The sequence below is a fragment of the Bubalus bubalis genome, chromosome 3, assembly GCF_019923935.1.
Source record: "Bubalus bubalis isolate 160015118507 breed Murrah chromosome 3, NDDB_SH_1, whole genome shotgun sequence".
In the NCBI taxonomy this organism is placed as follows: Eukaryota; Metazoa; Chordata; class Mammalia; order Artiodactyla; family Bovidae; genus Bubalus; species Bubalus bubalis.
The window spans coordinates 36,495,095-36,520,418 of record NC_059159.1 but is presented as its reverse complement, the minus strand read 5'-3'; the positions used below and the strand labels follow the sequence as shown (position 1 = coordinate 36,520,418).

At 47.4% G+C, this 25,324-nt stretch overlaps 3 protein-coding genes across 3 annotated transcripts; 1 reads left to right on the top strand and 2 right to left on the bottom strand.

The window, feature by feature from the left end:
* Positions 1–1,300: 1,300 nt before the first annotated feature.
* On the bottom strand, positions 1,301–2,921 carry GLTPD2 (glycolipid transfer protein domain containing 2). The gene is made up of 4 exons (XM_045164865.1): positions 2,730–2,921; positions 2,566–2,618; positions 2,141–2,307; positions 1,301–2,042 (listed from the first exon to the last, which is right to left on the bottom strand). The coding sequence occupies exons 1-4, from the start codon at positions 2,833–2,835 to the stop codon at positions 1,529–1,531; spliced, it is 840 nt and encodes a 279-aa protein (XP_045020800.1). The 5' UTR covers positions 2,836–2,921; the 3' UTR covers positions 1,301–1,528.
* On the top strand, positions 1,952–7,444 carry VMO1 (vitelline membrane outer layer 1 homolog). Its single transcript, XM_045164866.1, has 3 exons — positions 1,952–5,215; positions 5,295–5,410; positions 5,685–7,444. The coding sequence occupies exons 1-3, from the start codon at positions 5,030–5,032 to the stop codon at positions 5,980–5,982; spliced, it is 600 nt and encodes a 199-aa protein (XP_045020801.1). The 5' UTR covers positions 1,952–5,029; the 3' UTR covers positions 5,983–7,444.
* TM4SF5 (transmembrane 4 L six family member 5) lies at positions 7,337–13,551 on the bottom strand. Its single transcript, XM_045164867.1, has 5 exons — positions 13,330–13,551; positions 8,638–8,718; positions 7,962–8,098; positions 7,516–7,699; positions 7,337–7,433 (listed from the first exon to the last, which is right to left on the bottom strand). The coding sequence occupies exons 1-5, from the start codon at positions 13,501–13,503 to the stop codon at positions 7,419–7,421; spliced, it is 591 nt and encodes a 196-aa protein (XP_045020802.1). The 5' UTR covers positions 13,504–13,551; the 3' UTR covers positions 7,337–7,418.
* Between the last annotated feature and the right edge of the window lie 11,773 nt (positions 13,552–25,324).

Below are 25,324 nucleotides of genomic sequence, written 5' to 3'. Positions count from 1 at the left end.
TTTTGCCTGACATGTTGTTGTTGTTTAGTCGCTAAGTTGTATCTGACTTTTGCAATCCCCAAGGACTACAGCAGGCCAGGCTCCTCTGTCCATGGGATTTCCCAGGCAAGAATACTGGAATGGGTTGCCATTTCCTTCTCCAGGGGATCTTCCCAGCCCAGGGATTGAACCTGAGAATCCTACATTGGTAGGCAGATTCTTCACCACTGAGCCACCAGGGAAGCCCCTGCCTAACACATTCAATGGATATTGAGGAGGTCACTTAGGCTAGTGGAATCATATCACAGAGGACTTTTGAGAAAATTTTCATCCTTCTCAACTGAAGATATGATCCAGAAAATCTTCTGCTTAACTTTTTAAAAGTTTTCATCTAAGTGCAATAGGAAGCCATTGGAAAATGTTGAGCAGGGAAGTGACATGATATGCTCTACATTTTAAAGATCACTGTGGCTGCTTTTTTGAAAATATGCCGTAGGGAAGTAAAGTATGGGAGAGAGAAACTGGAGGCTATCGAAACAATCCAAGTGATAGATAAAATGGACTTGATAGGTGGGTCGCAGTGGAGATAGTAAGAAATAGAATTTGACAGATTGGAGGTGGGTATGATGAAAGAGAAACCAGAGTCTGGATGACAAGGTTTTTTAGCTTAAGGACGTAAAAGAATGGAATTGTCATTTACTGAGGTAGTGAGGACTGTGGAGCATTTTAGGAGGAGAGGCTATCGGAAGCTCAGTTTTGGACTTATTAAGTTTGCTATGTTTAGTTGAAATCCACATGGAGATGTGGAATAAGGACGAGTATACGTAGTATTCTGGAATCCAGGGGAAAGTGGGTTGGAGTTATAATTTGGGAGTTATCACTGTATAACTTTGTTCACTGGAGTCAACAAACGAACATTATTGAGCTGGCGCCTGCTTGACGTGAGTTTTTAGCACAGGTTTTAGCCTTGGGTAGCTGACGGGAAAGGGTGTAATTTATTGAGACAGGAAACATAAGAAGGGGTGCGGTTCTGGGAGGAGGTGACTGGATCCGTGTAGGATGTGTTGCATTTGCGGTGTCATGTGGAGATGTCCGGGAAAGGGTTGGCTTTATGGGGGCTGCAGCTCAGGGGACAGGTCTGGACTGGAGACGTGGCATGTAGTGGACAAGTGAAGCTGTAGGAATGACTGAGACAGGTCAGGGGTAGCGAGTCTCTCGGCGGCGGGGAATAGGAATAGCACATCTTCATCTTCCTGCATCTCTTTTTCCTATTTCCCTTAAGCGCCTGCCATCATCGCACAAAACGCCCTAAGTCGAAGGCTATCAGGGAATAGCCCCACTGTTTTTATTCCCCCCTGTTCCTCCCTCCTCCGGGAGATTGCAGCTAAAGAGGAAGAGGCTAAAACCCCACCCACGCCGGGTTGGTGACGTCACCACGGAGGCGGGGTATGTGGTGACCACGGGCCTGGCGCCCAGAGGCCAGCCCAGGGCTCAACCCCAGCTGCACGGACACCTCCCCGGTATGCTTCCTTCCTTCCTCCAGCAGGCATCAGGCCAGCTCGAGCAAGCCGCGCTCAGCCAATAAGCCCTGGGTACGGTTGTAGACGTCCTCCAGGGTGCCCGCGGCTCGGGCCAGCGCGGCCCTCGCCTCCGTCTCTCTGGCTCCGGGACACATCAGCTTGAGTAATTGGCCGCGACCCGGGAAAGCGAGGAATGCGAGGTGGGCAGCCTGACGGACGAGCCAGGAGTGATGCGGGGCCAAGGCCGTACCATAAGCGTCGCTGCACTGAACGCCGGCGTCCGGGCCTCCAAGCATCCCGGTCGCCACCCGGTGGAGGCAGAGCTGGGACCAGCGTAGCGCACGGTGTAGCAGGAGCATCGATACCGAGCCTGAAGCCCTCGAGGGCGGTGAGGCGATCTCGGGCCGCTCCCACGCCACCATCGTCCCCAGGGACGTGTAGTGCGCGGCCTGTGGGCCGTGCACCAGAGCTTCGAGGGCTGTCACTTTGGCGGAGGCCTCGCTTGTGGCGAAGGCGAAGATGGAGCCGAGGGGAGTTACGAACCTGTGTGTGTGTGATGGTGGGAAGGGTGGGAAGGTTTGCGAGAGGGCGATGGAGCCACCAAGAGGCGGGGACTGGATGGGAGGAGAGCGATCACTCACCTGACTAGATCCCTCCATCCTGCCAGGTACTGTGACAATTCCACGTCCCCTTCCGGCTTCAGACTGGCGCGGAACTGCCTCATCATACGGCCCAGCATCCCCTGGGGGCCCAGACACTGAGGCTCTTCCCATTCCGCGCCCTCCACGGGTCCCGACTGTTGCTGGACCTGCAGGTTAGATTTGAGGGCATCGAGATGGGAGCAGAACCCCTAGCTTGCTGGGCTCGCCAAGCAGCCCAGTTGGGCTCTGAAGAAATTATTCCTTAGATCTAGCTGGTGTTCCTCTCTGGCTAGACTCTCAGCTTCTGACGGGAGAGGGGCGAGTAGGAGGAGGGCCTGCCCTTCATCAGATCCTGAGACTGGTCCACTTCCCACTGCTCAGGACCCCGCCAGGAGCTCCCAGTTCCAGCCCTGCCGGTAGCGTACCTGCAAAGGCGGCGGCCCCTCCGCAATGCAGGACTGCGTCCCAGATCCGCAGCCTGAGAGGGGGAGGCGGGACAGCGCGGTGAGGGCCTGAGGTGAGGCCTTAGGTCCCCAGGGCCTGGATTCCCCGGTTCCTCCCAGAGCAGGTGAGAGAACAGAATACTCACGAAGGTTCCGAGCCCAGAGATAAACAAGCAGTAGCGCGAAGACAGCAAGAGGAATTGCGCTGTGCAACCACCGCCGCGGGATCTGCCCGGGCAGTGCGACCCCCATGGCTGCAGCGGGAACCACCGCCCCCTTGCCAGCCTCTAGCCGGGCTTTGTCCCTCCGCCTCCAGGAGAGGAGAGAAGCCGCAGTGCCTGAGGTGCAGAGAGTTAATTATTAACCTACCAAGGCCCCTTCCCCTGTGCCCTTTGCCCCAGAGGGCAGTATCCGAGGGGTGAGGGACTGGAATGAAGAGAATTTAGGGGATTCGGTAGCAGTGACATGTCCCTTACATTTCCCTTCCCTGAAGGCTGGGTGGTAGTAAGAGGCAGCCTGGGTACTGTGAAGAGAGGCTGAGGTCAGAAGCAGGTCCTCCAAGGAACAATGGTGGGCCTTAAGCTGACACTGGGCTTGAGTTCCTCCACTGTAAATTGAGGATAATAATAGGTTCTTTTGCAAGGCCTCATGTGAGGATTAAATGATATCATATGTGCGAACACTGTAAATGGAAAAGCTTACCACAATTGCTCCATAAATCTTACTTTTTAAGTTCAAGCATGGGGCACCTGGGACCCAGGGAACACCCACTTCTAAATTATCCTATCCTCATGCATGTGTGCTAAGTCACTTCAGTCCTGTCCGACTCTTTGTGACATGATGGACTGTAGCCCACCAGGCTCCTCTGTCCATGGGGATTCTCCAGGCAAGAATACTGGAGTGGGTTGCCAGGCCCTCCTCCAGGGGATCTTCCCAATCCCCAGATCGAACCTGCATTTCTTATGTCTTCGGCATTGGCAAGCAGGTTCTTTACCACTAGCACCACCTGGGAAGCACCATCCTATCCTCAGGGGACCTTGTCTTGAACTGGAAGCCTGATGTCTCAGTTATATACTTTAGGCTGTCTCCTTTTACATTTGTTTAATTCTTTAAACCTCCAAAATGATTCCTCAGTCAAACCAACCTTTATAAATACCTCCATATGCCAGGCCCTGTACTAGGCCCCAGGAATAGAAATGTGCCTTTACAGAGCTCAAGGTGCATTGAAGAATTTATCATCTGTCTCTCCAACTGGGATGTGAGCTCTGATGAAGACAGGGGCTTTTTCACATTTGCTACTCTATTTATAGCATTTAGAATATTACCTGAGACACAACACATTGTTTCTAAATAAGTATGTATTGAATAAAGCACAGGAGTGTGCGTGAGGGGCAGGCCAATGAGGATTGGTACTACTCCCCGCTAGTGGCTTAGACTGTAAAGCCTCTGCCTGGGATGCAGGAGACCTGGGTTCGATCCCTGGGTCAGGAAGATCCCCTGGTGAAGGAAATGGCAACCCACTTGAGTACTTTTGCCTGGAAAATCCCATGGACAGAGGAGCCTGGTAGGCGACAGTCTATGAGGTCCCAAAGAGTCGGACACGACTGAGTGACTTCACTTTCTTTCATTTTTCACTACTCCCCACAACGAACCTGAGCGGTTTTTTGTTTTTGTTTTTGTTTTTTTCTGGTTTGTTTTTTCCAATTAGGAGACCCCCTGGTGGTCATAGAGGGGAAAACATTGAGGGAAAGGATACAGGAAGAAATGGAATAAATAGCATCTCCTGTCCTCAGCCACCTATCCATAAACTTATTAGACTTCTTCCCTGTCTCTGTGTACAGTTTCTTTTGAGAGAGTGGAGTGTCCCAGATTCTCAAGAAGTCAGGACTCCAACCACTCACACGATGCTTCCTAGCTCCCATAGTTCATGGATTCTTTCTTACCCTATCTCTGATGCTTTCTCACATCCTGGAGGTTCCTGGGGTCCCTGTCCCCTGGGATTCTGGAACCATCAATTTCATCCCTAGCCTTGGGTTCCCCATTTCCCAATGCTGGAACGTTCCACGGTTTGCTGCCTGTGACCTTAGGCAAATTGTTTGCCATTTTTGCAGCCCCAGTTCCCTCATCTGCAGAATAGGAAGGGTAATTTCCACCGCCTAAAATTGTTTTGTGGATTAAATAAAATATGCCTGCAAGACATGAACCATGATTCTTGGTTTAAAGTTTGTTAACGTTGTGTAAGTGGGTGGTTTTTCAAACTCGTGGGTTCTTGCTGCCCCTCCTCCCCTGGCGCTGGGCTGAGAGTCAAATCTGTAGGCTTCCCGACTGGACCGGATTAGTTTTGAATTTCACTTAATCCGGGTGGCCCTTCCGCAATCCGAGCCCTCTTAAAAGCAAAGGTTGCTTTTAAGCCTGCTAAGGCGCCTGGGCTCACGGAGGCTGCGGGATGGAGCTAGGAGCAGGAGCCAAGCTGCCGCTGCCGCTGCTGCTGCTGCAGGCCACTTGCTTGGGGTACGCAGGAGCAGGTGGCTACATGTCGGTCATCGAGGTGACCAACGGGGGCCCCTGGGGCGACTGGGCCTGGCCCGAGATGTGTCCTGACGGATTCTTCGCCAGCGGGTTCTCGCTCAAGGTAGGGACTCATGCCTCGGTCTCGGAGGGGACCCCAGAGCCGAGGGTGGCAGTCTTCTGACTCGTCGTCGGTCGCCCAGGTGGAGCCCCCGCAAGGCATTCCTGGCGACGACACGGCCCTGAACGGGATCCGGCTGCACTGCGCGCGCGGACAAGCGGATCTCAACGCACACGTGGTGGAGTCCCAGTCTGGAAGGTGGGGGGCAGGGGCCGAGGATCCCCTAGGGTCGGGGTAGGCCCCTTACCCTCGGTTACACACATCCCCTCCCCTCCCGACGGGCAGGTTCCTCCAGGAGGTTTAGAAATGGGAAGCGGGTGGGAGACCGCCCCCTCCCACCCCACACCACCCGCCCGCATCTCTGTGGAGGTCAGGTGACTGAGCACCTGGCGGGGAAGCCCCCGAGGCCTGGGTCGGGCTGGAGGTGGGTAGGGGGCACCGCGAAGCCAGTGCGTCTTCGCTTCTCCCGCAGGTGGGGATGGTGGAGTGAGCCGCTGTGGTGTCCCGTCGGCGGCTTCCTGGTGGCTTTCTCGCTTCGCGTGGAGGCACCCGTGACCTTTGGGGACAACACAGCTGCGAACAACGTGCGCTTCCTCTGCTCCGACGGCACGGAGCTGCAGGGGCCGGGCCTGACCTGGGGAGACTTCGGAAACTGGAGTGAGCTTTGTCCTAAAGGCGTATGCGGCTTGCAGACCAAGATTCAGCAGCCTCAAGGCCTCCTCGACGACACCGCCATCAACGACGCGCTCTTTTTCTGCTGCCGCAATTGATACCATCGCCGTCCTCCCCAACCCCTAGCCTCGTCCCACCTCCGCTATTAAAGCTTCTCTGTCTTGGCTTTGGTCTGGCTTGTTTTAGGGATGGGAAACTGCGTCGCCCCGTGTTCCTCTTAACCTGGCATTGGGCCAGGCCCAATTAGGGTTGGTCTCAGAAGTCTGGGCTTCCCTGCTGGCTCAGACAGTAAAGAATCCGCCTGCAATGCGGGAGACCTGGGTTCCATCCCTGGGTTGGGAAGATCCCCTGGAGGAGGGCATGGCAACCCACTCCAGTATTCTTACCTGGAGAATTCCCATGGACAGAGGAGCCTGGTGGGCTACAGTCCATAGGGTCGCAAAGAGCCAGACACGAGTGAGCGACTAAGCACACTCAGAAGTCTAGGGCAAGCTACTGAAAGTTACCGACCCATAGTTCAGGAAAAAAAAAAAAAAGAAACAAATGCACTGAAACAGATTTTGCTTACAGGTTGAGGAAGTCCTTGCTTTTCTGACAGCCTCTGCAAACGTGTAATCCCCATTAAGAGCCCAGGTTGTTTCCTTTCTGAACCACCAGTGACCCCAGATTAAGAAACTTCTACCAAATTAGGTGACAATGCTATATTGTCTTAAGGCTTCATGTTCTAGAATTTAGGAGACTAACATGTCTTTTCCATGCGTGTCTGCTCAGTTACTCAGTGGAGTCCGACTCTATGACCCCATGGGCTATAGCCCACCAGGCGCCTCTGTCCAGGGGATTTCCCAGGCAAGAATACTGGAGTGGGTTGCTATTTCCTCCTCCAGGAGATCTTCCCAATCCAGGGATAGACCCTCATCTCCTGCTTTGGCAGGTGGGTTCTTTACCACTGAGCCACCTGGGAAGCTTGTCTTTTCCATATGTTTCCTTTTCTTCCCCCTACAAAACTCAAACAGTGGCTTTTCTGTACATTGAGTCCTATTAAGTGTCCTTGTCCTTGCTGCCCTCTCTGCCTGGACTCTCCCAACAGTCCAGATGATTAATCCATCCACCAGATTTCAGGTCCAATTTTTCTTTCTTGGACTTTGTCTTATGAAAAAGGTCATGCGTCAGTGAATATCTATCCCCATTACCTCCATGTTCTTAAAAAGTGCTTATCACCAACTGAAATAATCTATTGCTTCTTTTAAAAACTGTCCATCTTCTAACCCCTGGAATGTTAAATTCTTTAAGAGCACAGAACTTGCCTGTCTTGTTTATACAGTACTTTCAGTGCACCAACAGCTCAGTATTTATTAAGAAAATAGCAAGCAAGGTATAAGAGCCCCAAGCAACGGTGTACCTGGAGGCCTTCCGACACTCCTTGTATAAGGGCACAGTCTGAGACGCGGAAGAGAACTCTAAATACTCTAGTTTATTCCAGGGTGGGGGCGGGCCAGGTGGGTATCCAGGAGCGACGGATCAGGCAGATGGAGCCTCACTGAGAAGAGCCCTGCGGAAAAGATAAAGTGAGGACAGGACACAGCCAGGGAGCAAATAGGTTTCCTTGCCAGCTCCATCCCACACCGTCCCACCTGCTTCTTCCTGCAGTCGCCACAGAGGACACCAATGGATGCGTTCACCAGCTGCACCCCACAGAGCAAGATCTCCAGGCACGATGCGGCCACCAGCAGCGAGAAGAGCGTCACGTTCCAGAGGACCACATCGGGCGGCTCCACGCATAAGTTCCATTGCGTGCGGTTGAGCAGGTAAGAGCCTCTGCGGGTGGGGCAGGGTCACGCGAGAGCAGGAGGTCACGCGGAGCGCGCCTCCCCCCCGCCCCCCCCCCCCCCCGCGCCCCCTACCTGGGGCTTCCCGCCCCGCGCAGGCGCCTAGGGGGATATGCACAGAGCTCGTTTGGCCCACGTGGAGGAAGCTGTCTCAAAGCCGAGTCCGGCCTAGGTTCCCCGGTCCGCGTGGGAAAGGCAGGTGGGCAGAGACAGAGAATGGGGCAGGGCCGCGAATATAGGCTAAGCCTTACGCGGTGTCTTGGAAATGGTAATCCCAGGAGCCGTTCATTAAGCACTGTGGTCCAATTCGGAGCCCGGTTCCCGAGACCGAGAGGCAGTAGATGGCGCCAAGCAACCCGATAGCTGAGCAGAAGACTGAGCGCAGCATCTACATGCACAGCGCAAGGAGAGGTGTGTTGGGCCGTCCCCTACCTACTCGTGGGCAAACCGTGCCTGGCCCCGTCCCCCCGCCACCCCATCTTTTCCAGTGTCGTTAAAAATACACTTCCCGTCAAATTCCGGGACTGGAGTTCCGCTTAATCCTAAGAGCCGGTGGCCATGGAGTTTCAAGGGGGCTGTAGTCCCCTCTGGTCAGGCCCACTGAAGCCTAATATTTGTCGGTGAGAGGGAGTGGTGAGATGGAGCCTAGGACTCTGCAGAGGTGCTATGAAGCTGGGAATTCAGTAGAGGGACCATGGCTTTAGATGTGGTTCTTCGAAAACCGGTTCAAAGACCGAAGCTGAATCCTGTCTTTATTATTATTATTTTAAAAATTTACTAGTTTTTTAAAGTTGTGTCCTATGGCATGTGGGATCTTATTTCCCCCCACCAGGGATCAAACCTGGGCGCCCTGTGTTAGGAGCACAGAGTCTTAACCAGTAGACCACCAAGAAAACCCTTTGAGCCCCGTCTTAATTTGGATCTTACCCTGCAGCGATTTCCACAGCAGCCTGCACCACAACAGCCTTTTCCCCCGGCCCGGACGGCAGAAATTGCCGGACAAAGTACCTATTGGAGGAGAGTCGATGTAATAGCAAGGCCAGCAGGTCCCCAACTTGCATCAATGCTTACCTCCTCCTGGAAGTTTCCTGTGATACCTTCAGCCCTTTGAACTATAAGGAGACCTTATCTCTACTTTTCCTGCAACACTCTGGGGCTCTGCTTTAAGTTTATCTGTATTTATGTGCCAACTTATCTCTGTCCAGATTGTAGCCTCCAGGAGGGTAGGGCCCCAATATCCTTATATCCCCCATAAATCTCAGTATATAGTAGGTGCCCAAGTGAATGAGAATCAGGAAGCCTGGGTTTGATGCCAAACTTGTGCTCATTTCACACTCCATAAATTTCTTCATCTCTCTGGGTCTCAGTTTTGTCCTCTGAAAAATGGGTCTGCGTACCTCCCATGGCTGTTGTCAGGATTTAATGAAATAACAGGTTGACTTGATGTGAAGACTAACTCAGAATAAATGGTCAATAAGTATAAAGTCCCTCGGCAGCAGGAAGGAATAGTGGTGTTGGAATGTCTGGTGAACTGGGATTATGATAGAGGGTGGAGGAGTATGTAAGTGAAGACTCTAATGGGAAGGGTGGGAATCCTCAAGATACAACCCTGATCCTGTCTTTCTTTCTCCTGTGGTAGTCCTCAGAGAGCCCACCCCCTGCCAGGGTGTCAGCTGCTGCTTCTAACAATAGCTGTCTCCTGAATCAATACCTTCAAATTCAGATCTGACTGCCTGAAGGGTCTGTTCACATGTATGTCTTGGTTTTAACTCAAGTTCATCCAACCTCATACTGACTTCACAGTTTATTCCCCCCAAAATTCATCTCCCTTTGGGTTTCTTGTCTCCATCAGTGGAAATATCCTCCAGGTCACTCAGTCCTGAAAACTTGAATCCTCCATACTGAGCCAGACCTCAGTGGCTCTTGAATCTGTCAGTCCTTTCTTCCACCCAGTTAGTCCCCAGTCACCTCCCACAAGAAGGATGTGCTCATTCTCCCTATTGGGTTTCCATGTCTCTTGCCCTGTGCCCATACTCAATCCTACATTGCTATTACCAGATTTTTTTTTTTTTTTTTACTGCAATGGGTCTTAGTTTCAGCAAACGGATCTTTGATCTTTGCTGAGGCATGCAGAATCTTTAGTTTCAGCTTGATCCCAGCAGGGATCAAACCCGGTTCCCCTGCATTGGGAGTGCAAAGTCTTAGCCACTGGACCACCAGGGAAGTCCTGCTACCACCAGATTGAACTTCATTTTCAATTGATGTTTTCCCTGATCCAATCCCTTAGGGTTTCCTCAAAGAGTCACCTGTCAAGACTGAACTCTATGAAGGTGTCTGAGGCGCCCTCCCTTTGGCTTCAGCCTTAGCTTTGTTGCACCCAACCAGGTTCTTTGCTTATCTCCCATCTCTATAATTCTGCAGCTGTCTGGATCTTTGCCTCCCTGTCTTCCTTGTCTATCTCACACCAATAAGGCAACATTTGGGTCTTCTCCAAGGGAGAAGCTGAGAGCTTTAGTTCCATTACATCATTCACAGCAATCTTACAGAAACACCTGCAGAGTTGAGTAAACTTTCCTCTAGATGCTTTTCCCTCTTCCTTGTCTCATGGCAGGTCTGGGGCCAGAGCGGGCCCCGTTGCTTAGCCTGTCTGGTTATATCACTTACTCGGAGGCTCTTGGAGCCAGAGACACCTGGATTTATCTTTTGGATTTACCAACTTCAAATGACTTCCTTGTTTGTGATTTTTTAAAAGTTTGTGTATTGATTTATTTGGCTGTGCCAAGTCTTGGGCTTCCCATGTGGCAGTAGTGGTAAAGAACCTGCCTGTCAATGCAGGAGACTGTAAGAGACACGGGTTTAACCCCTGAGTCTGGAAGATCCCCTGGAGGAAGACCTGACAACCCATTCTAGTTTTCTTGCCTGGAGAACCCCATGGACAGAGGAGCCTGGTGGGCTACAGTCCATAGGGTCACGAAGAGTCGGACATGACTGAGTGACAGCATGCACGCCAGGTCTTAGTTGCAGCATGCAGGGTCTATTAGCAGCAGCATGTGAACTCTTTAGTTGTAGCATATGGGATCTAGTTCCCTGACTGGGAATTGAACCTGGGCCCCATGCACTGAGAGCACAGAGTGTTAGTCACTGGACCACCAGGGAAGTCCCTAATTTTTGCTTTTTTAGCCAAAGTGTTTATTTCCTTTTTTTCTCTGAGCTCCTCTGTCTCACTCTCTGCTCTTTCTTTGTCTCAATGAAAAGAGGTAATTGAAGAAGCAGGAGGAAGCACTGAGTTTATAGCTTGGGTCTGTTTAATTTTCTCCATCTCCTTGCCCACTGGACTTGTCCACGCCATTGTTATCTCTCCTGGACAACTGTAGTAACCTCAGTTGATCTTCCTGCAGCCACTGCTGACCTCCTACTGTCCACTGTCCACCCAGCAGCCAGCCATATCCAACAGAATATGGAGCAATTAGAACTCTCATTCTTTACTGATGGGAATACAATTGTTATAAGTACTTCAGACAACTCTTTGGTGATATCTATTAGCACTGAATATTTGCATACCTTAAGACTCAGCAGTTTTACTCTGTAGGTATCTATCCAATAGACATGCAAACATACATTCACCTAAAGACATTTATAGGAATGTTTAGAGAACATTATTTGGAATAAATCCAAGTTTGGAACTATCCAAATATCCATCAACAGTAGAATGTTTAAATAAATTGTGGTAATATTTACACAATGGACTGCATAAGAAATAATAAACTACAGCATTGTATACTAATATGGATGAAACTCACAAACATATGTAATTTTGATCTGAAGAAGTCAGAATAAAAGTGTCCACAGTGTAGGATTCCATTTATATAAAGTGCTAAACAGACAAATCTAACCTCTGGGGTAGAAGTCAGGATAGTGGGGCCCTTGGCAGTGTGGAGTAGGGCCTGGTAGAAGGCCTGTCTGGGATTCTTGTAATGACCCAGATCTTGATCTAAGTGCCCAGAACATAAGTATGTCCCCTCTATAAAAATTCACTGAACTGTATATTAAGGATCTGGGAAGTTGTCTGTATGACTTTTAAAAAGCTAAAAAGTCCTTCAGTAGTTTACTCTGCACTTATAATAAAATTCAAATTCCTCACTGCTTTTTCGGGGGTGTAGATGCTCTGGCCTCTGCCCACTGCTGATCTCACCTGCTTCCCAGAAGCAGGCTGGTGAGATTGTGGGGAGGTGGTGTTGGTTTGGGCTGGCAAAGGGGTGTGATATGACAGGGAGTGAGGGACTAGGGCTGGGAGGAGTGTGATGTCTTGAAGAGGGTTGAGATCAGAGGTATGGAGTGGAGTCCAACTGCCATAAATCCACGCGAGAGGGAGAGTAGGAGAAAAGGCCTTGGGGCAGGGGGTGAGAGGGGTGCTTTGTCGCTCAATCACGTCCGACTCTTTGTGACCCGGTGGGCTGTAGCCCGCCATGCTCCTCTGTCCATGGGAATTCTCCAGGCAAGAATACTGGAGAGGGTTGCCAGGCCCTTCTCCAGGGGATATTCCCAACCCAGGTCTCCCTCATTTCGGGCGGATTCTTTATCATCTGTGCCACCAGGGAAGCCTTGGTAAGAGGAGATTGTTGTATAAAGGAAAAGCTCAGTTTGTTCCCCATTTAGTGAACGGAGCTGTGGTCAGAGAAAGAAACAAAGATGAAGCATTCCCCTAGAGAATTTCATCAGTCAGCCCTCCTGAGAAGTGGGAAACAGTTCGGGGGATAAATCTTTTGTCTTCAGGCCATAAAGATGTTAAACTCATTTGACAGGCCCTTGGAACTTCCCTGGTGGTCCAGTGGTTAAGACTGTGCTTCCACTACAGGGAGCATGGGTTCAATCCCTGGTGGGGGAACTAAGATCCCAAATGCCATGCGGAGCACAAACAAAAAAGTTCCCCTACACAGGGAGGGATTGGCAAACAGGGGTTAAGAAGTCCGGGAAATCTGTGTCTCCCCTTCCTCCACTTTTCCTGACAGGTCCTGGTCTCCAGAAAGCAACAGGGACCCCTTCTCCACCACACTGACCTAGATTCTGAGTTTATTGTTAGTGCCCAGTGCGTGGTGGGCATCCAGAAATGTTGGACAGGGAAGTGGAGGAGGTAACACTGAGCTGATAGGTAGAATGACTGATCTGCGACATCGCTACCTGGCTCCAGACACTATGCTATCACTGTAAACCACCACCCCCCCCAACACACACACACACTGAGCCGATTATTATCTTAACCCGATAACCTCCCTGGGAACCAGCTGTTCCTTCTGTCTCAACCCTTGTCATGAGGTGTTCCCAGCATCTGCTCAGCAGTGGGGACAGGGAAGGGCTGGGAGGACCAACTCCCTACCCAGGAGGGAACAGTCAAGAGCAGTGAGGCTCCTTCCTTCTCATTCAGCTCAGACGTTCAGCTGAGGACCCTGGGGCCGAGCAGCAACCCTACGCAGTGCTTAGCATTTGGGGGCAGGCTGGATGGGCTCCCGGTCCCCACCAAGCCACCACCATCCTTTCCATTCACTCCCTCCCGCTCCTGGTCAGGACCCCAGAGAGTGGTGCTCCCTCCCATGGCCCATGCACCCTGGCCAGTCCTCTCACCATCAGGCCCCCGCCAACGAAGCCAGCCATGAGCCAGACTTGCAGGCTGAGGTGGTCCTTGGTCCAGGTGGTCTGCCCGTTGGGCACCAGCAGGAGGGCGTTGGCCACGATGCAGACCAGGGAGAGGGGGATGAGAGACAGCCCCACGAAGCGGGCACACTTGCCGGTGCACATGGTGAGGCTCTCGGAAAGGACAGGCGGTGAGTGAAAGTGAACCCGAGGTTCCCGAGTCCAGAGGAAAAAACAAGCCAGGAGCAAAGGTCGGGGAGGAGGTGTGGCGAAGCTGGCAGCAGCTGATGATACAGGACAGGGGCAGGAGACGTGGGGCTGCTGCAGAGACACAGGCCAAGGGGAGGATGTGGTGGACGAGCTGGGGGAGGCTGACCCACAGAGGAAGTTGCATGGAGTCGGTGTGTTCTTCCTCTTCTTCTGCACTCACCTCGCCACAGACCCTCCGTCAGCTCCTTACCTGCTTTGTGACTTACCCAAACCCCTTAATGTCTAAATCTCAGTTGCCTCATCTGTATAAAGGGCATAGTGATGCTCCTGGGCTCTTGGGCTGGTGGTGAGGATTAAATAGGGAATTCCCTGGTGGTCCAGTGGTTAGGACTCTGCAGTCTCACTGCCAGGGGCCCAGGTTCAGTCCCTGGTTGGGGAGCTATGATCCTGCATGCCGTGTGGTGCAGCCAAAAAAAAAAAAAAAAAGGGGGTGAGGGTGAAAAGCATTTTGTAACAAAGAACACACTAAGCCAATGTGTGGTAGCCTCGTTGCTTCTTAGCCCCACAGAGACGCTTCCTCCTGGAAAGAAACCAAGAAGATGGTGGTGTTTTTCTGTTTCTTCTTGTCAGTTCACTTCAGTCCCTCAGTCTTGTCTGACTCTGTGACCCCATGGACTGCAGCACGCCAGGCTTCCCTGTCCATCACAGACTCCTGGAGCTTGCTCAAACTCATGTCCATTGAGTCAGTGATGCCATCCAACCATCTCATCTTTTGTCATCCCCTTCTCCTCCTGCCTTCAATCTATCCCAGCATCAGGGTCTTTTCCAGTAAGTCAGTTCTCCACATCAGGTGGCCAAAGTATCAGCTTCAGCTTTAGCATCAGTCCTTCCAATGAACATTCAGGACTGATTCCTTTAGGAATGACTGGTTTGATCTCCTTACAGTCCAAGGGACTCTCAAGAGTCTTCTCCAACTCCACAGTTCAAAAGCATCAATTCTTTGGCACTCAGCTTTCTTTATAGTCCAACTCTCACATCCATACCTGACTACTGGAAAAACCATAGCTTTGACTAGACGGACCTTTGTTGGCAAAGTAATGTCTCTGCTTTTTAATATGCTGTCTAGGTTGGTCATAGCTTTTCTTCCAAGGAGCAAGTGTCTTTTAATTTTATGGCTGCAGTGATTTTGGAGGCCCCCAAAATGAAATCTCTCAGTTTCCACCGTTTACCCATCTATTTGCCATGAAGTGATGGGACCAGATGCCATGATCTTAGTTTTCTGAATGTTGAGTTTTAAGCCAACTTTTTCACTCTCCTCTTTCACTTTCATCAAGAGGCTCTTTAGTTCTTCTTCACCTTCTGCCATAAGGGTGGTGTCATCTGCATATCTGAGGTTATTGATATTTCTCCCGGCAATCTTGATTCCAGCTTGTGCTTCCTCCAGCCCAGTGTTTCTCATGATGTACTCTGCATGTAAGTTAAATAAGCACGGTGACAATCTACAGCCTTGACTACTCCTTTCCCGATTTGGAACCAGTCTGTTGTTCCATGACCAGTTCTAACTGTTGCTTCTTGACCTGCATCCAGATTTCTTAGGAGGCAGATAAGATGGTCTGGTATTCCCATCTCTTGAAGAATTTTCCACAGTTCATTGTGATTCACACAGTCAAAGGCTTTGGCATAGTCAATAAAGCAGAAGTAGATGTTTTTCTGGAACTCTCTTGCTTGTTTGATGATCCAGTGGATATTGGCAACTTGATCTCTGGTTCCTCTGCCTTTTCTAAATCCAGCTTGAACATCTGGAAGTTCACGGTTCACATACTGTTGAAACCTGGCTTGGAGAATTTTGAGCATTACTTTGCTAGTATGTGAGATGAGTGCAATTGTGTGGTAGTTTGAACTTTCTTTGACATTGCCTTTCTTTGGGATTGGAATGAAAACTGACCTTTTCCAGTCCTGTGGCCACTGCTGAGTTTTCCAAATTTGCTGGCATATTGAGTGCAGCACTTTCACAGCATCATCTTTCAGAATTTGAAATAGCTCAACTGGAATTCCATCACCTCCACTAGCTTTGTTCATAGTGATGCTTCCTAAGGCCCACTTGACTTCACATCCCAGGATGTCTGGCTCTAGGTGAGTGATGACACCATCGTGATTATCTGGGTCATGAAGATCTTTTTTATATAGTTCCTCTGTGTATTCCTGCCACCTCTTCTTAATATCTTCTGCTTCTGTTAGGTCCATACCGTTTCTATCATTTATTGTGCCCCTCTTTGCATGAAATATTTCCTTGGTATCTCTAATTTTCTTGAAGAGATCTCTAGTCTTTCCCAAACAAAACATTCTATTGTTTTCCTGTTTCTTTGCCTTGATCATTGAGGAAGGCTTTCTTATTTCTCCTAGCTACTGATTGGAACTCTGCATTCAAATGAGTGTATCTTTGCTTTTCTCCTTTGCCTTTAACTTCTCTTCTTTTCTCAGCTATTTGTAAGCTCTCCTCAGACAACCATTTTGCCTTTTTGTATTTATTTTTCTTGGGGATAGTCTTGAACACTGCCTCCTGTACAATGTCACAAACCTTTGTCCATAGTTCTTCAGGGACTCTGTCTATCAGATCTAATCCCTTGAATCTATTTGTCAGTTCCACAGTATAATTTTGAGGGATTTGATTTAGGTCATACCTGAATGGTCTTTGGCATTGTCCATTGCCAAAGAATGCTCAAACTACCACACAATTGCATTCATCTCACATACTAGCAAAGTAATGCTCAAAATTCTCCAAGCCAGGCTTCAACAGTACATGAACCGTGAACTTCCAGTTGTTCAAGCTGGTTTTAGAAAAGACAGAGGAACCAGAGATCAAATTGCCAACATCTGTTGGATCATCAAAAAAGCAAGAGAGTTCCAGAAAAACATCTATTTCTGCTTTATTGACTATGCCAAAGCCAAAATTTATTGTGGATCACAATGAACTGTGGAAAATTCTTCAAGAGATGGGAATACCAGACTACCTGGCCTGCCTCTTGAGAAATTTGTATGCAGGTCAAGAAGCAGCAGTTATAACTGGACATGGAAGAATAGACTGGTTCCAAATAGGAAAAGGAGGCTGTATATTGTCACTGTGCTTATTTAACTTACATGCAGAGTACATCATGAGAAACACTGGGCTGGAGGAAGCACAAGCTGGAATCAAGATTGCCGGGAGAAATGTCAATAACCTCAGATATGCAGATGACACCACCCTTATGACAGAAAGTGAAGAAGAACTAAAGAGCCTCTTGATGAAAGTGAAAGAGGAGAGTGAAAAAGTTGGCTTTAAAGCTTTTTCATTCAGAAAACATTCAGAAAACAAAGATCATGGCATCTGGTCCCATCACTTCATGGTAAATAGATGGAGAAACAGTGGAAACAGTGGGAGATTTTATTTTCTGGACTCCAAAATCACTGCAGATGATGACTGCAGCCATGAAATAAAAGGATGCCTACTCCTTAGAAGAAAAGTTATGACCAACCTAGACAGCATATTAAAAAGCAGAGACATTACTTTGCCATCAAAGGTCCATCTAGTCAAGGCTATGGTTTTTCCAGTAGTCATGTGGAAATGACTACTGGAATTGCAGCCATGAAATTAAAAGACGCTTACTCCTTGGAAGGAAAGTTATGACCAACCTAGACAGCATATTAAAAAGCAGAGACATTACTTTGCCAACAAAGGTCCGTCTAGTCAAGGCTATGGATTTTCCAGTGGTCATGTATAGATGTAAGAGTTGGACTGTGAAGAAAGCTGAGTGCTGAGAAATTGATGCTTTTAAACTGTGATGTTGGAGAAGACTCTTGAGAGTCCCTTGGACTGCAAGGAGATCCAACCAGTCCATTCTAAAGGAGATCAGTCCTGGGTGTTCTTTGGAAGGACTGATGCTAAAGCTGAAACTCCAGTACTTTGGCCACCTCATGTGAAGAGTTGATTCATTGGAAAAGACTCTGATGCTGGGAGGGATTGGGGGCAGGAGGAGAAGGGGACGACAGAAGATGAGATGACTGGATGGCATCACCGACTCAATGGACATGAGTTTGAGTAAACTCTGGGAGTTGGTGATGGACAGGGAGGCCTGGCGTGCCGTGATTCATGGAGTCACAAAGAGTCAGACATGACTGAACTACTGAACTGACTGAATTGAACTGAAGACTTTGTGGGATTTTTTGGTAACACAGCAATAGCTGACTGACACAGATCCTGTCGTCTAGGCCACAGCTGATTGATCCAAGAAAAAGTAGGTGACCCAAAAACAGACATGAAACCAGAGACCTGTATGATTGTGGAGGGTAAGAACTCTGCCCAACAGAGAGAGGTACCCTCACTGAATGATGACTGATCAACAGATTGGATCTTCATTTTTGAGAAAGTTGACTACAGACAACCTGAGAGTCATCAGACAGAGGGGTGGCCCAGAACTAAGAGAAGTATAAAAGAAACTGAGAAAAGTATGAGAAAAGGGAGTGAGCAGAAGCCACGGAGCAGCTGCATCCATAAATAAACAGAAACCATAGGAAGAAAGGGACTTCCCTGGTGGTTTAGTGGCTAAGACTCCGGTCTCTCAGTGCAGAGAATCTGGGTTCAATCTCTGATCAGGGAACAAGATCCTGCATGCCGCAGCATATCCAAATAAATAAATAAATAAATATATATATTTATTTTAAAAAGAAGCCATAGGAAGAGAATTGTGTAGAGAATAGTTGTTCAGAAACAGTACAGGAGGAAGAAGCACAAGCATTGGGAAGTAGAGGCAGATGACCAGTGTTTCTGGTGAGTCACTGGAAGTGACGTTGAACCACCAGAGAAGCTGTGATGCCCATCTGGCGGGTGTTCCCACTGTAGCCATTGTCCCAGTGGACTGGGAACAGGGACAAGAGCAAGCTGCATATTTGTCTACAAGTTCATCAGTCCTGAGTCTGAGAGATGATTCTGCTTTTCAGGATAAGTAAAGAGAGAAAAAAGAAAAGTTGTGTGGTTTACAGGTATTTATTTATATTACATTTTGTGCAATTTTGTGTGCATGAAATAATGTTAAAAACATTACAGAGATTCTGAAAAATTTCATCAAAGCAAAGGAAGGACATATTTTCCTGAAGACTGAAAGAAAGAAACAGAATTCTTGAGAAATATTTACTGTAGGATTTGAAAGGAATTTTCAGGAAGGCTTTCACTAGAAGTAGGAGCAGAGAACTTTAAGAAATGAAAGGCTGAGATGAAAAGGCACCAGTGGTTCTCTTTTGGGAGAGACAGAGAATTGCCTGGAAACTCAAAATGCACAAAGATAACCAAAGTCCATGTGAGAAGCACTAAAGAACAGGACTGAAAGTGGGACAGAGCTGGTGAGGGATACTAAGGATAAACTTGAGCAAAATGCACAAGAAAAGGACTGGAAGATTAGGAAAGAGGACTGGCAACAAAAACATTGTAAGGGAACATTAGTGAGAGAACAGAGATGGAAGGTCAGGAAACCAGCTGCTCCCAAAGATAAGAACAGAATTGGGAGTGACGTCACAGGTGACAAATCTGTGCTGGGAAGTTTCTCCAGGGTGTGTCACCGCTTGAGTTATCGGGCTGGAGGGTGTACTGTATCCCAGGAAAAGTATTGAAAGTGAACAGGGGCTTTCCTGGTGGCTCAGTAATAAAGAATCTGCCTGTCAATGCCAGGAGACTCAGGTTCAATCCCTGGTCTGGGAAGATGGCACATGCTGCAGAGTAGCTAAGCCCATGCACCACAACTATTGAGCCTGTGCTCTAGAGCCCAGGAACCGCAACTGCTGAAGCCTGAATCCCCTATAGCCTATGCTCCGCAACAAGAGAAGCCACTGCAATGAGATGTCTGTGGACTGCAACTAGAAAGTAGCCCTGGATTGCCACAACTAGAGAAAAGCCTTTGCAGGACCAAAGACTCAGCACAGCTCAAAGTAAATAAATAAATATATAAAATTATTATTTTTTAACGTGAACTGAACCCAGATCCATCCTGACTAAATATCTGAATTAAAGAATACATCTCAGCAAAGTTAAAAGCTTCCTAGACTTACTTGCTGCTGCTGCAGCTGCTAACTCACTTCAGTCATGTCCGACTCCGTGCGACCCCATAGACGGCAGCCCACCAGGCTCCCCCGTCCCTGGGATTCTCCAGGCAAGAACACTGGAGTGGGTTGCCATTACTTCACTGCAAACATTGTGCTGTGCTGTGCTCCATTGCTTTAGCCCTGTCTGACTCTGTGATCCCATACACTGTAGCCCACCAGTCTCCTCTGTCCATGGGGATTCTCCAGGCAAGAATACTGGAGTGGGTAGTGATGCCCTCCTCCAGGGGATCTTCCTGACCCAGGGATCGAGCCGGCATCTCCTGCATTGGCAGGCAGATTCTTTACCGCTGAGCCACCGGGGATCTCAAATATAGCTGATTCTTGAATATAGCTGTATACACATAGCTGATTCATTTCGTTGTACAGAGAAACTAACCCAACATTGTAAAGCAACTATCCTGTGTGCTTAGTCACTTAGTCGTGTCCCACTCTTTGTGGGCCCATGACTGTGTAGCCCGTCATGCTGCTCTGTCCATGGGATTCTCCAGGCAAGAATACTGAAATGGGTTGCCATTTCCATCCTCCAGGGGATCTCCACGCCCCAGGGATTGAACCTGCAGGGAGACTCTTTTACCTGCTGAGTCATAAAGGAAGCCTATACCCCAAATTTTAAAAAAAAAAGAAAAATCTTCATAAAAAGGAACAGAAAGCAATCAAGCCTGAGACTTCTCTGTGACACTCAAAGCCCAGGAGACAAAGGAACAACGTCTACATTTATGTCACAAGTTGTGAGTCAATTATTTTATATGTATCCAAGTTTCTTTTTGCATCTGAGGGGCAACAGAATTTCTGAGAATGTTTGGGTTTGGAAATACCACTGTGACTCCTTCTTCTCCTTTTTTTTTTTTTAAGATATTTTAACTTACCAAGACATGAAATGAAAACTCCAAAATGGGGAAATCTTGGCATAACTGTAAATAATTTTTATAAACTTAGTTAGAACACAAAATACATTTCAAAAATCCTTTTAAAGAGAAAATATATAGAGTGAATTCTAAAAATTATATTAACAACAATATAGATGTCAATCATGTATTGCCTGCCATGACCAGAGTCCATTTTAAAGAAATATATCAGGTCACAGAAACTCAACTCTACTGAAACAAAAAGCATTTATTGGTTCAGGTGGCTGTATAGTAGGACGTTGTTGTTTATCCCCCGCTATATATAATAGTTTGCCTGTGCTAATCCCAAACTCCCAGTCCTTCCCTCCCCTACTCCCCCTCCCTCTTGGCAACCACACATCTGTTCTCAAGATCTGTAAGAATGTAAATCTTAGAAATTCTCATAATGAGAAAAGAGATTATAACTATGTGAGGTAATGGATGTTAACTAAACTTACAGTAGTAATCATTTTGTAGTATATACATATGTATATATATGGAATCACTCAGTTGTGTCCAACTCTTTGCGACCCCATGGACTGTAGCCCTCCAGGCTCCTCTGTCCATGGAATTCTCCAGGTAAGAATACTAAAGTGGTTTGCTATTTCCTCCTTCAGGCGATCTTCCCGACACAGCAATGGAACCTGAGTTACCTGCATCGCAGGCAGTTTCTTTACTGTCTGAGCGACCAGGGAAGCCCTCTATACTGGAGTGGGTTGCTGTTCCCTTCTCCAGGGGAATCTTCACAAGCCAGGGATCGAACCCAGGTCTTCCGCATTGCAGCCAGATTCTTTACCAGCTGAGCCACCAGGGAAGCCCTATACATATGTACGAGAAATCATTATGTTGTAAACTTAAAATACATTAGTGGAATACAGTTAATACAATATACTAATACAATGTTATATGTCAACTATAATTCAATTTTGAAGTCTCAAAAAAGGTTGCAGTGTGTTTTAAAAGGGAGACAAAAAAGCTAATGCTATATTTAGGAAGTCATGGAAACAAAGTAGTGGAACACAAATTGGAGTGAGTGAAGATGTTGATTCTGTGGATACCATGTGGTAAAACAAGAAAGCACAGGACTTCCCTGGTGATCCAGTGGATTAGAATCCACCTGCCAATGCAGGGGACCCCAGTTCTATTCCTGGTCTGGGAAGATCCCATATGCCACAGGGCAAATAAGCCTGTGCTCCACGACAAGAGAAGCCACCGCAGTCAGAAGCTTGCAACTAGGGCAAGTCTGCATGCAGCAACAGAGACCCAGCACAGCCAAAAATAAAATAAAGAACAATTTTTAAAAAAGAAAGTACCAGCACTTTGGGAGAAAATCTTGGTGACAGTAGGGGAGCGCTCTTGAGAAATGCTGCATCACCAGTGCTCTTGATGGCACAGCAGTCAGGTTTGTGTGTAAAAACAGTTATCTATGACTCAGTCAGGAAACAAATCACAAGAGTCAGATTTTGAAAAACTTTGGGGAATATTTTAACCAACTTACTTTACTTGCAGTTTTCTTTTCATGTATGCATCAACATGATTTTTTTGGAAGAAATTTTAATTCGCATACAACAAATGTTTCAAGTGCTAGGAAAGCATTGTTCTATCACGTACCAGGCAGCATTCTTTCTTAGCAGTACATAAAATAATAGTGTGTGTTGCCTCTGGAGATGTCTCAAGAAATTCTCTGTATAGGCCCAGTTCTGGACCCAGTGGATCCAGCTCTAAACTTGCCAGACAAGGTCCCTCCCCGTAGCTTATGTTATACTCTGGGAGACAGGCAGTCAAGTAAAAGTTAGAGACTATTCCAAATTTTTTTAAAAAGTCTTAATTTATTTGGCTGCGTCTGGTCTTAGTTGTGGCATGTGGGATCTCTTTTAAAAGAATTTTATTTGTTTATTTTTGGCCGTGCTGGGTCTTTCTTGCTGTGCAGGCTTTTCTCTAGTTGTAGTGAGCAGGGGCTACTCTCTAGTCGAGGTACCCAGGCTTCTCATGGTGGTGGCTTCTCTCGTTGGGGAGCAGCGGCTCTAGGGCACAGGCTTCAGTAGTTGTGGCATATGGGCTCAGTAGTCGTGTTTGCTGGGCTCTTGGGCACAGGCTCAATAGCTATGGTGCCTGGGCTTAGTTGCTCTGAGGCATATGGGATCTTCCTGGACCAGGGATTGATCTCCTGCATTGGCAGACAGATTCTTTACTACTGAGCCACCAGGGAAGCCCTCTTTGTGGGATCTTTCATTGTAGCACACAGACTCTAGTTGTGGCTCAAGGGCTTAGTTGCTCTGCAGCATGTGGGGTCTCAGTTCCCCGATCAGGGATTGAACCTGCTTCTGCATTTCAAGGCATATTCTTATCCATTGGACCACCAGAGAAGTCCCAAGACTTTGCTGAATTTTATGAGGGAAATCAGCAATGTGATGTGATGCGGAGCAACTTGGGCCGGTGGCTACTCTAGATCCTCTGGTTACAGAGCCAGAACCACACTGAGACCTTGGCAAGAGGGGCTCCTCCCTGGCTTTCAGCTTAACTTTATACAGACCTCCAGGGGATCTTGTTAAAATGCAGATTCTGACTCATCAGGGCTGAGGGAGCCCTGAGAGTCTGCATTTTTTTATTAATTTTTATTGGAGTAGGCGCTAGTGGTAAAGAACCCACCGGCCAATGAAGGAGCCTTAACAGAACTCCAGGGTTTGATCTCTCCTGGGTTTGATCAAACCCAGGGTTTGACCCCTGGTTCCGGAACAGCCCCTGAAAAAGGAATTGGCAACACACACCAGTATTTTTGCCTGGAGAATCCCATAGACAGAGGAGCCTGGCAAGCTACAGTCCATGGGGTTGCGAAGAATCTGACATGACTGAAGAAACTTAGCATAGCACATGGTTGCTTTACAATGTTGTATTAGTTTCTGCTGTACAGCAAAATGAATCAGCTATAAGTATACATATATCCCCTCTTTTTTTGGATTTCCTTTCTATATAGGTCACCAAAGAGCACTGAGTAAAGTTTCCTGTGCTATACAATAGGTAATTATTAGTTATCTGTTTCATACATAGTAGTGTATAAATGTCAATCCCAATCTCCCAATTCTCCACACCCCCCCCACCTTAGTATCCAGAAGTTTGTTCTCTACATCTGTGTCTCTATGTCTGCTTTTCAAATGATTTAATCTATACCATTTTTATAGATTCCACATATAGGAGATAGTATATATTTGTTTTTTTCTTTCTGATTTTCTTCCCTCTGTGTAACAGTCTCTAGGTCTAGCCATGTCTCTGCAAATGGCATTAATTCATTCCTTTTTATGGCTGAGTAATAGTCCATTGTATATAGGCACCACATCTTCTTTACCCATTCCTCTGTTGATGGACATTTAGGTTGCTTCTGTGTACTGGCTGCTGTTAACAGTGCTACAGTGAACATTGGGGTGCATGCATTTTTTGAACCATATTTTTCTCCAGATACATGTTCAGGCGTGGGATTGCTGGATCATATGGTGGTTCTATTTTTAGTATTTTGAGGAACCTCATACTGTTCTCCGTTCCTCATACTGTTCACTAATTTACATTCCCACCAACAGTGCAGCAGGGCTTACTTTTCTCCCCACCTCTCCAGGATTTATTGTTTGTAGATTTTTTGATTGAGGGTCTACATTTCTTAAAAGCAGCTGGGTGATGCTGAGGCTCCTGTTCCAAGGACCATGCTATGGTAGCAAGACTGCAGGGTGCCCTGTGTATCACAAATACTGAAACACAAGGCCCCTTTCCCTCCCTCTTGGCTTGTGAAAAGATTTTTGCAAGTTTGGTTGACAACTGAGCAAATGGAGTTATGAGAAAGTAACGTGCCAGTTGGGCTTTCTGGTGGCTCAGTGATAAAGAACCCACCTACCAATGCAGGAGATGTGGGTTCAATCCCTTGTTTGGGAAGATCCCCTGGAGAAGGAAATGGCAACCCACTCCAGTATTCTTGCCTGGAAAATCCCATGGAAAGAAGGAGCCTGGCAGGCTACAGTCCATGGGGTCGCAAAAGAGTTGAACATAACTTAGCGACTAAACAGCAATATGTTTTAAGAAGTTCCAGAGAATATAAACACAAAGAAAATTTAATCCATATAGCAGGAGATAAAGTATCAAGAGGCATAAGAAAGAGAAAGCATACAGTAAGATGACTGATTATACCAAATATGTGGATCAGAACAATTCATGAAAATATTTTAAACTCCTCTATGAAAAAAATTAATGTTTTCAAATTAAGCTAATCAACAAAATTCTGTTAACAGTAGTTGCCTCAGAGGAGAGAAACAAGATATGGAAGACAAGAGGGAAAGGAAAATTGCTTTTCACCTTTATGAAAATGTATGATTGCATCTTTTTAAAACAATTATTTATTTATTTGGCTGCACTAGGTCTTGGTTGCGGCATGCAGGATATAGTTCCCTGACCAGGGATCGAACCCAGACCCCCTGCCTAGGGAGTGTGGAGTCTTAGCCAGTGGACCACCAGGGAAGGGTCCTACTGGGTATTTTGAATTTTATTATTATGTTTTGATTATTCAAAATAATAAGTGCATAATAAAATTAAAGCATATAGTATAGATAATGTTAAGTGTTCATTTTATACTGTTATAGGGTATATTTACGTTGATTATATAACAATGATAAAGCTTTAGGCACAAAATCATATTGTACTGAAATATATAAAGTCAAAATAGATACCCTGGGAAACCAAACATATATATATATATATATATATAGCTATATGTAGCTATAAGA

What these genes read in the sequence shown, in the direction of transcription:
- GLTPD2 (XM_045164865.1), bottom strand. Translation starts at nt 2,835, where the DNA reads ATGGGGGTCGCACTGCCCGGGCAGATCCCGCGGCGGTGGTTGCACAGC. An exon ending in TCTCTGGGCTCGGAACCTTC is followed by an intron (nt 2,619 to 2,729) that starts GTGAGTATTCTG and finishes TCCCCCTCTCAG; the next exon opens with GCTGCGGATCTGGGACGCAG. An exon ending in AGGGGCCGCCGCCTTTGCAG is followed by an intron (nt 2,308 to 2,565) that starts GTACGCTACCGG and finishes TCTAACCTGCAG; the next exon opens with GTCCAGCAACAGTCGGGACC.
- VMO1 (XM_045164866.1), top strand. Translation starts at nt 5,030, where the DNA reads ATGGAGCTAGGAGCAGGAGCCAAGCTGCCGCTGCCGCTGCTGCTGCTG. An exon ending in CCAGCGGGTTCTCGCTCAAG is followed by an intron (nt 5,216 to 5,294) that starts GTAGGGACTCAT and finishes TCGGTCGCCCAG; the next exon opens with GTGGAGCCCCCGCAAGGCAT. An exon ending in GTGGAGTCCCAGTCTGGAAG is followed by an intron (nt 5,411 to 5,684) that starts GTGGGGGGCAGG and finishes CTTCTCCCGCAG; the next exon opens with GTGGGGATGGTGGAGTGAGC.
- TM4SF5 (XM_045164867.1), bottom strand. Translation starts at nt 13,503, where the DNA reads ATGTGCACCGGCAAGTGTGCCCGCTTCGTGGGGCTGTCTCTCATCCCC. An exon ending in TCGTTGGCGGGGGCCTGATG is followed by an intron (nt 8,719 to 13,329) that starts GTGAGAGGACTG and finishes CTCCTCCAATAG; the next exon opens with GTACTTTGTCCGGCAATTTC. An exon ending in GCTGTGGAAATCGCTGCAGG is followed by an intron (nt 8,099 to 8,637) that starts GTAAGATCCAAA and finishes CTGTGCATGTAG; the next exon opens with ATGCTGCGCTCAGTCTTCTG.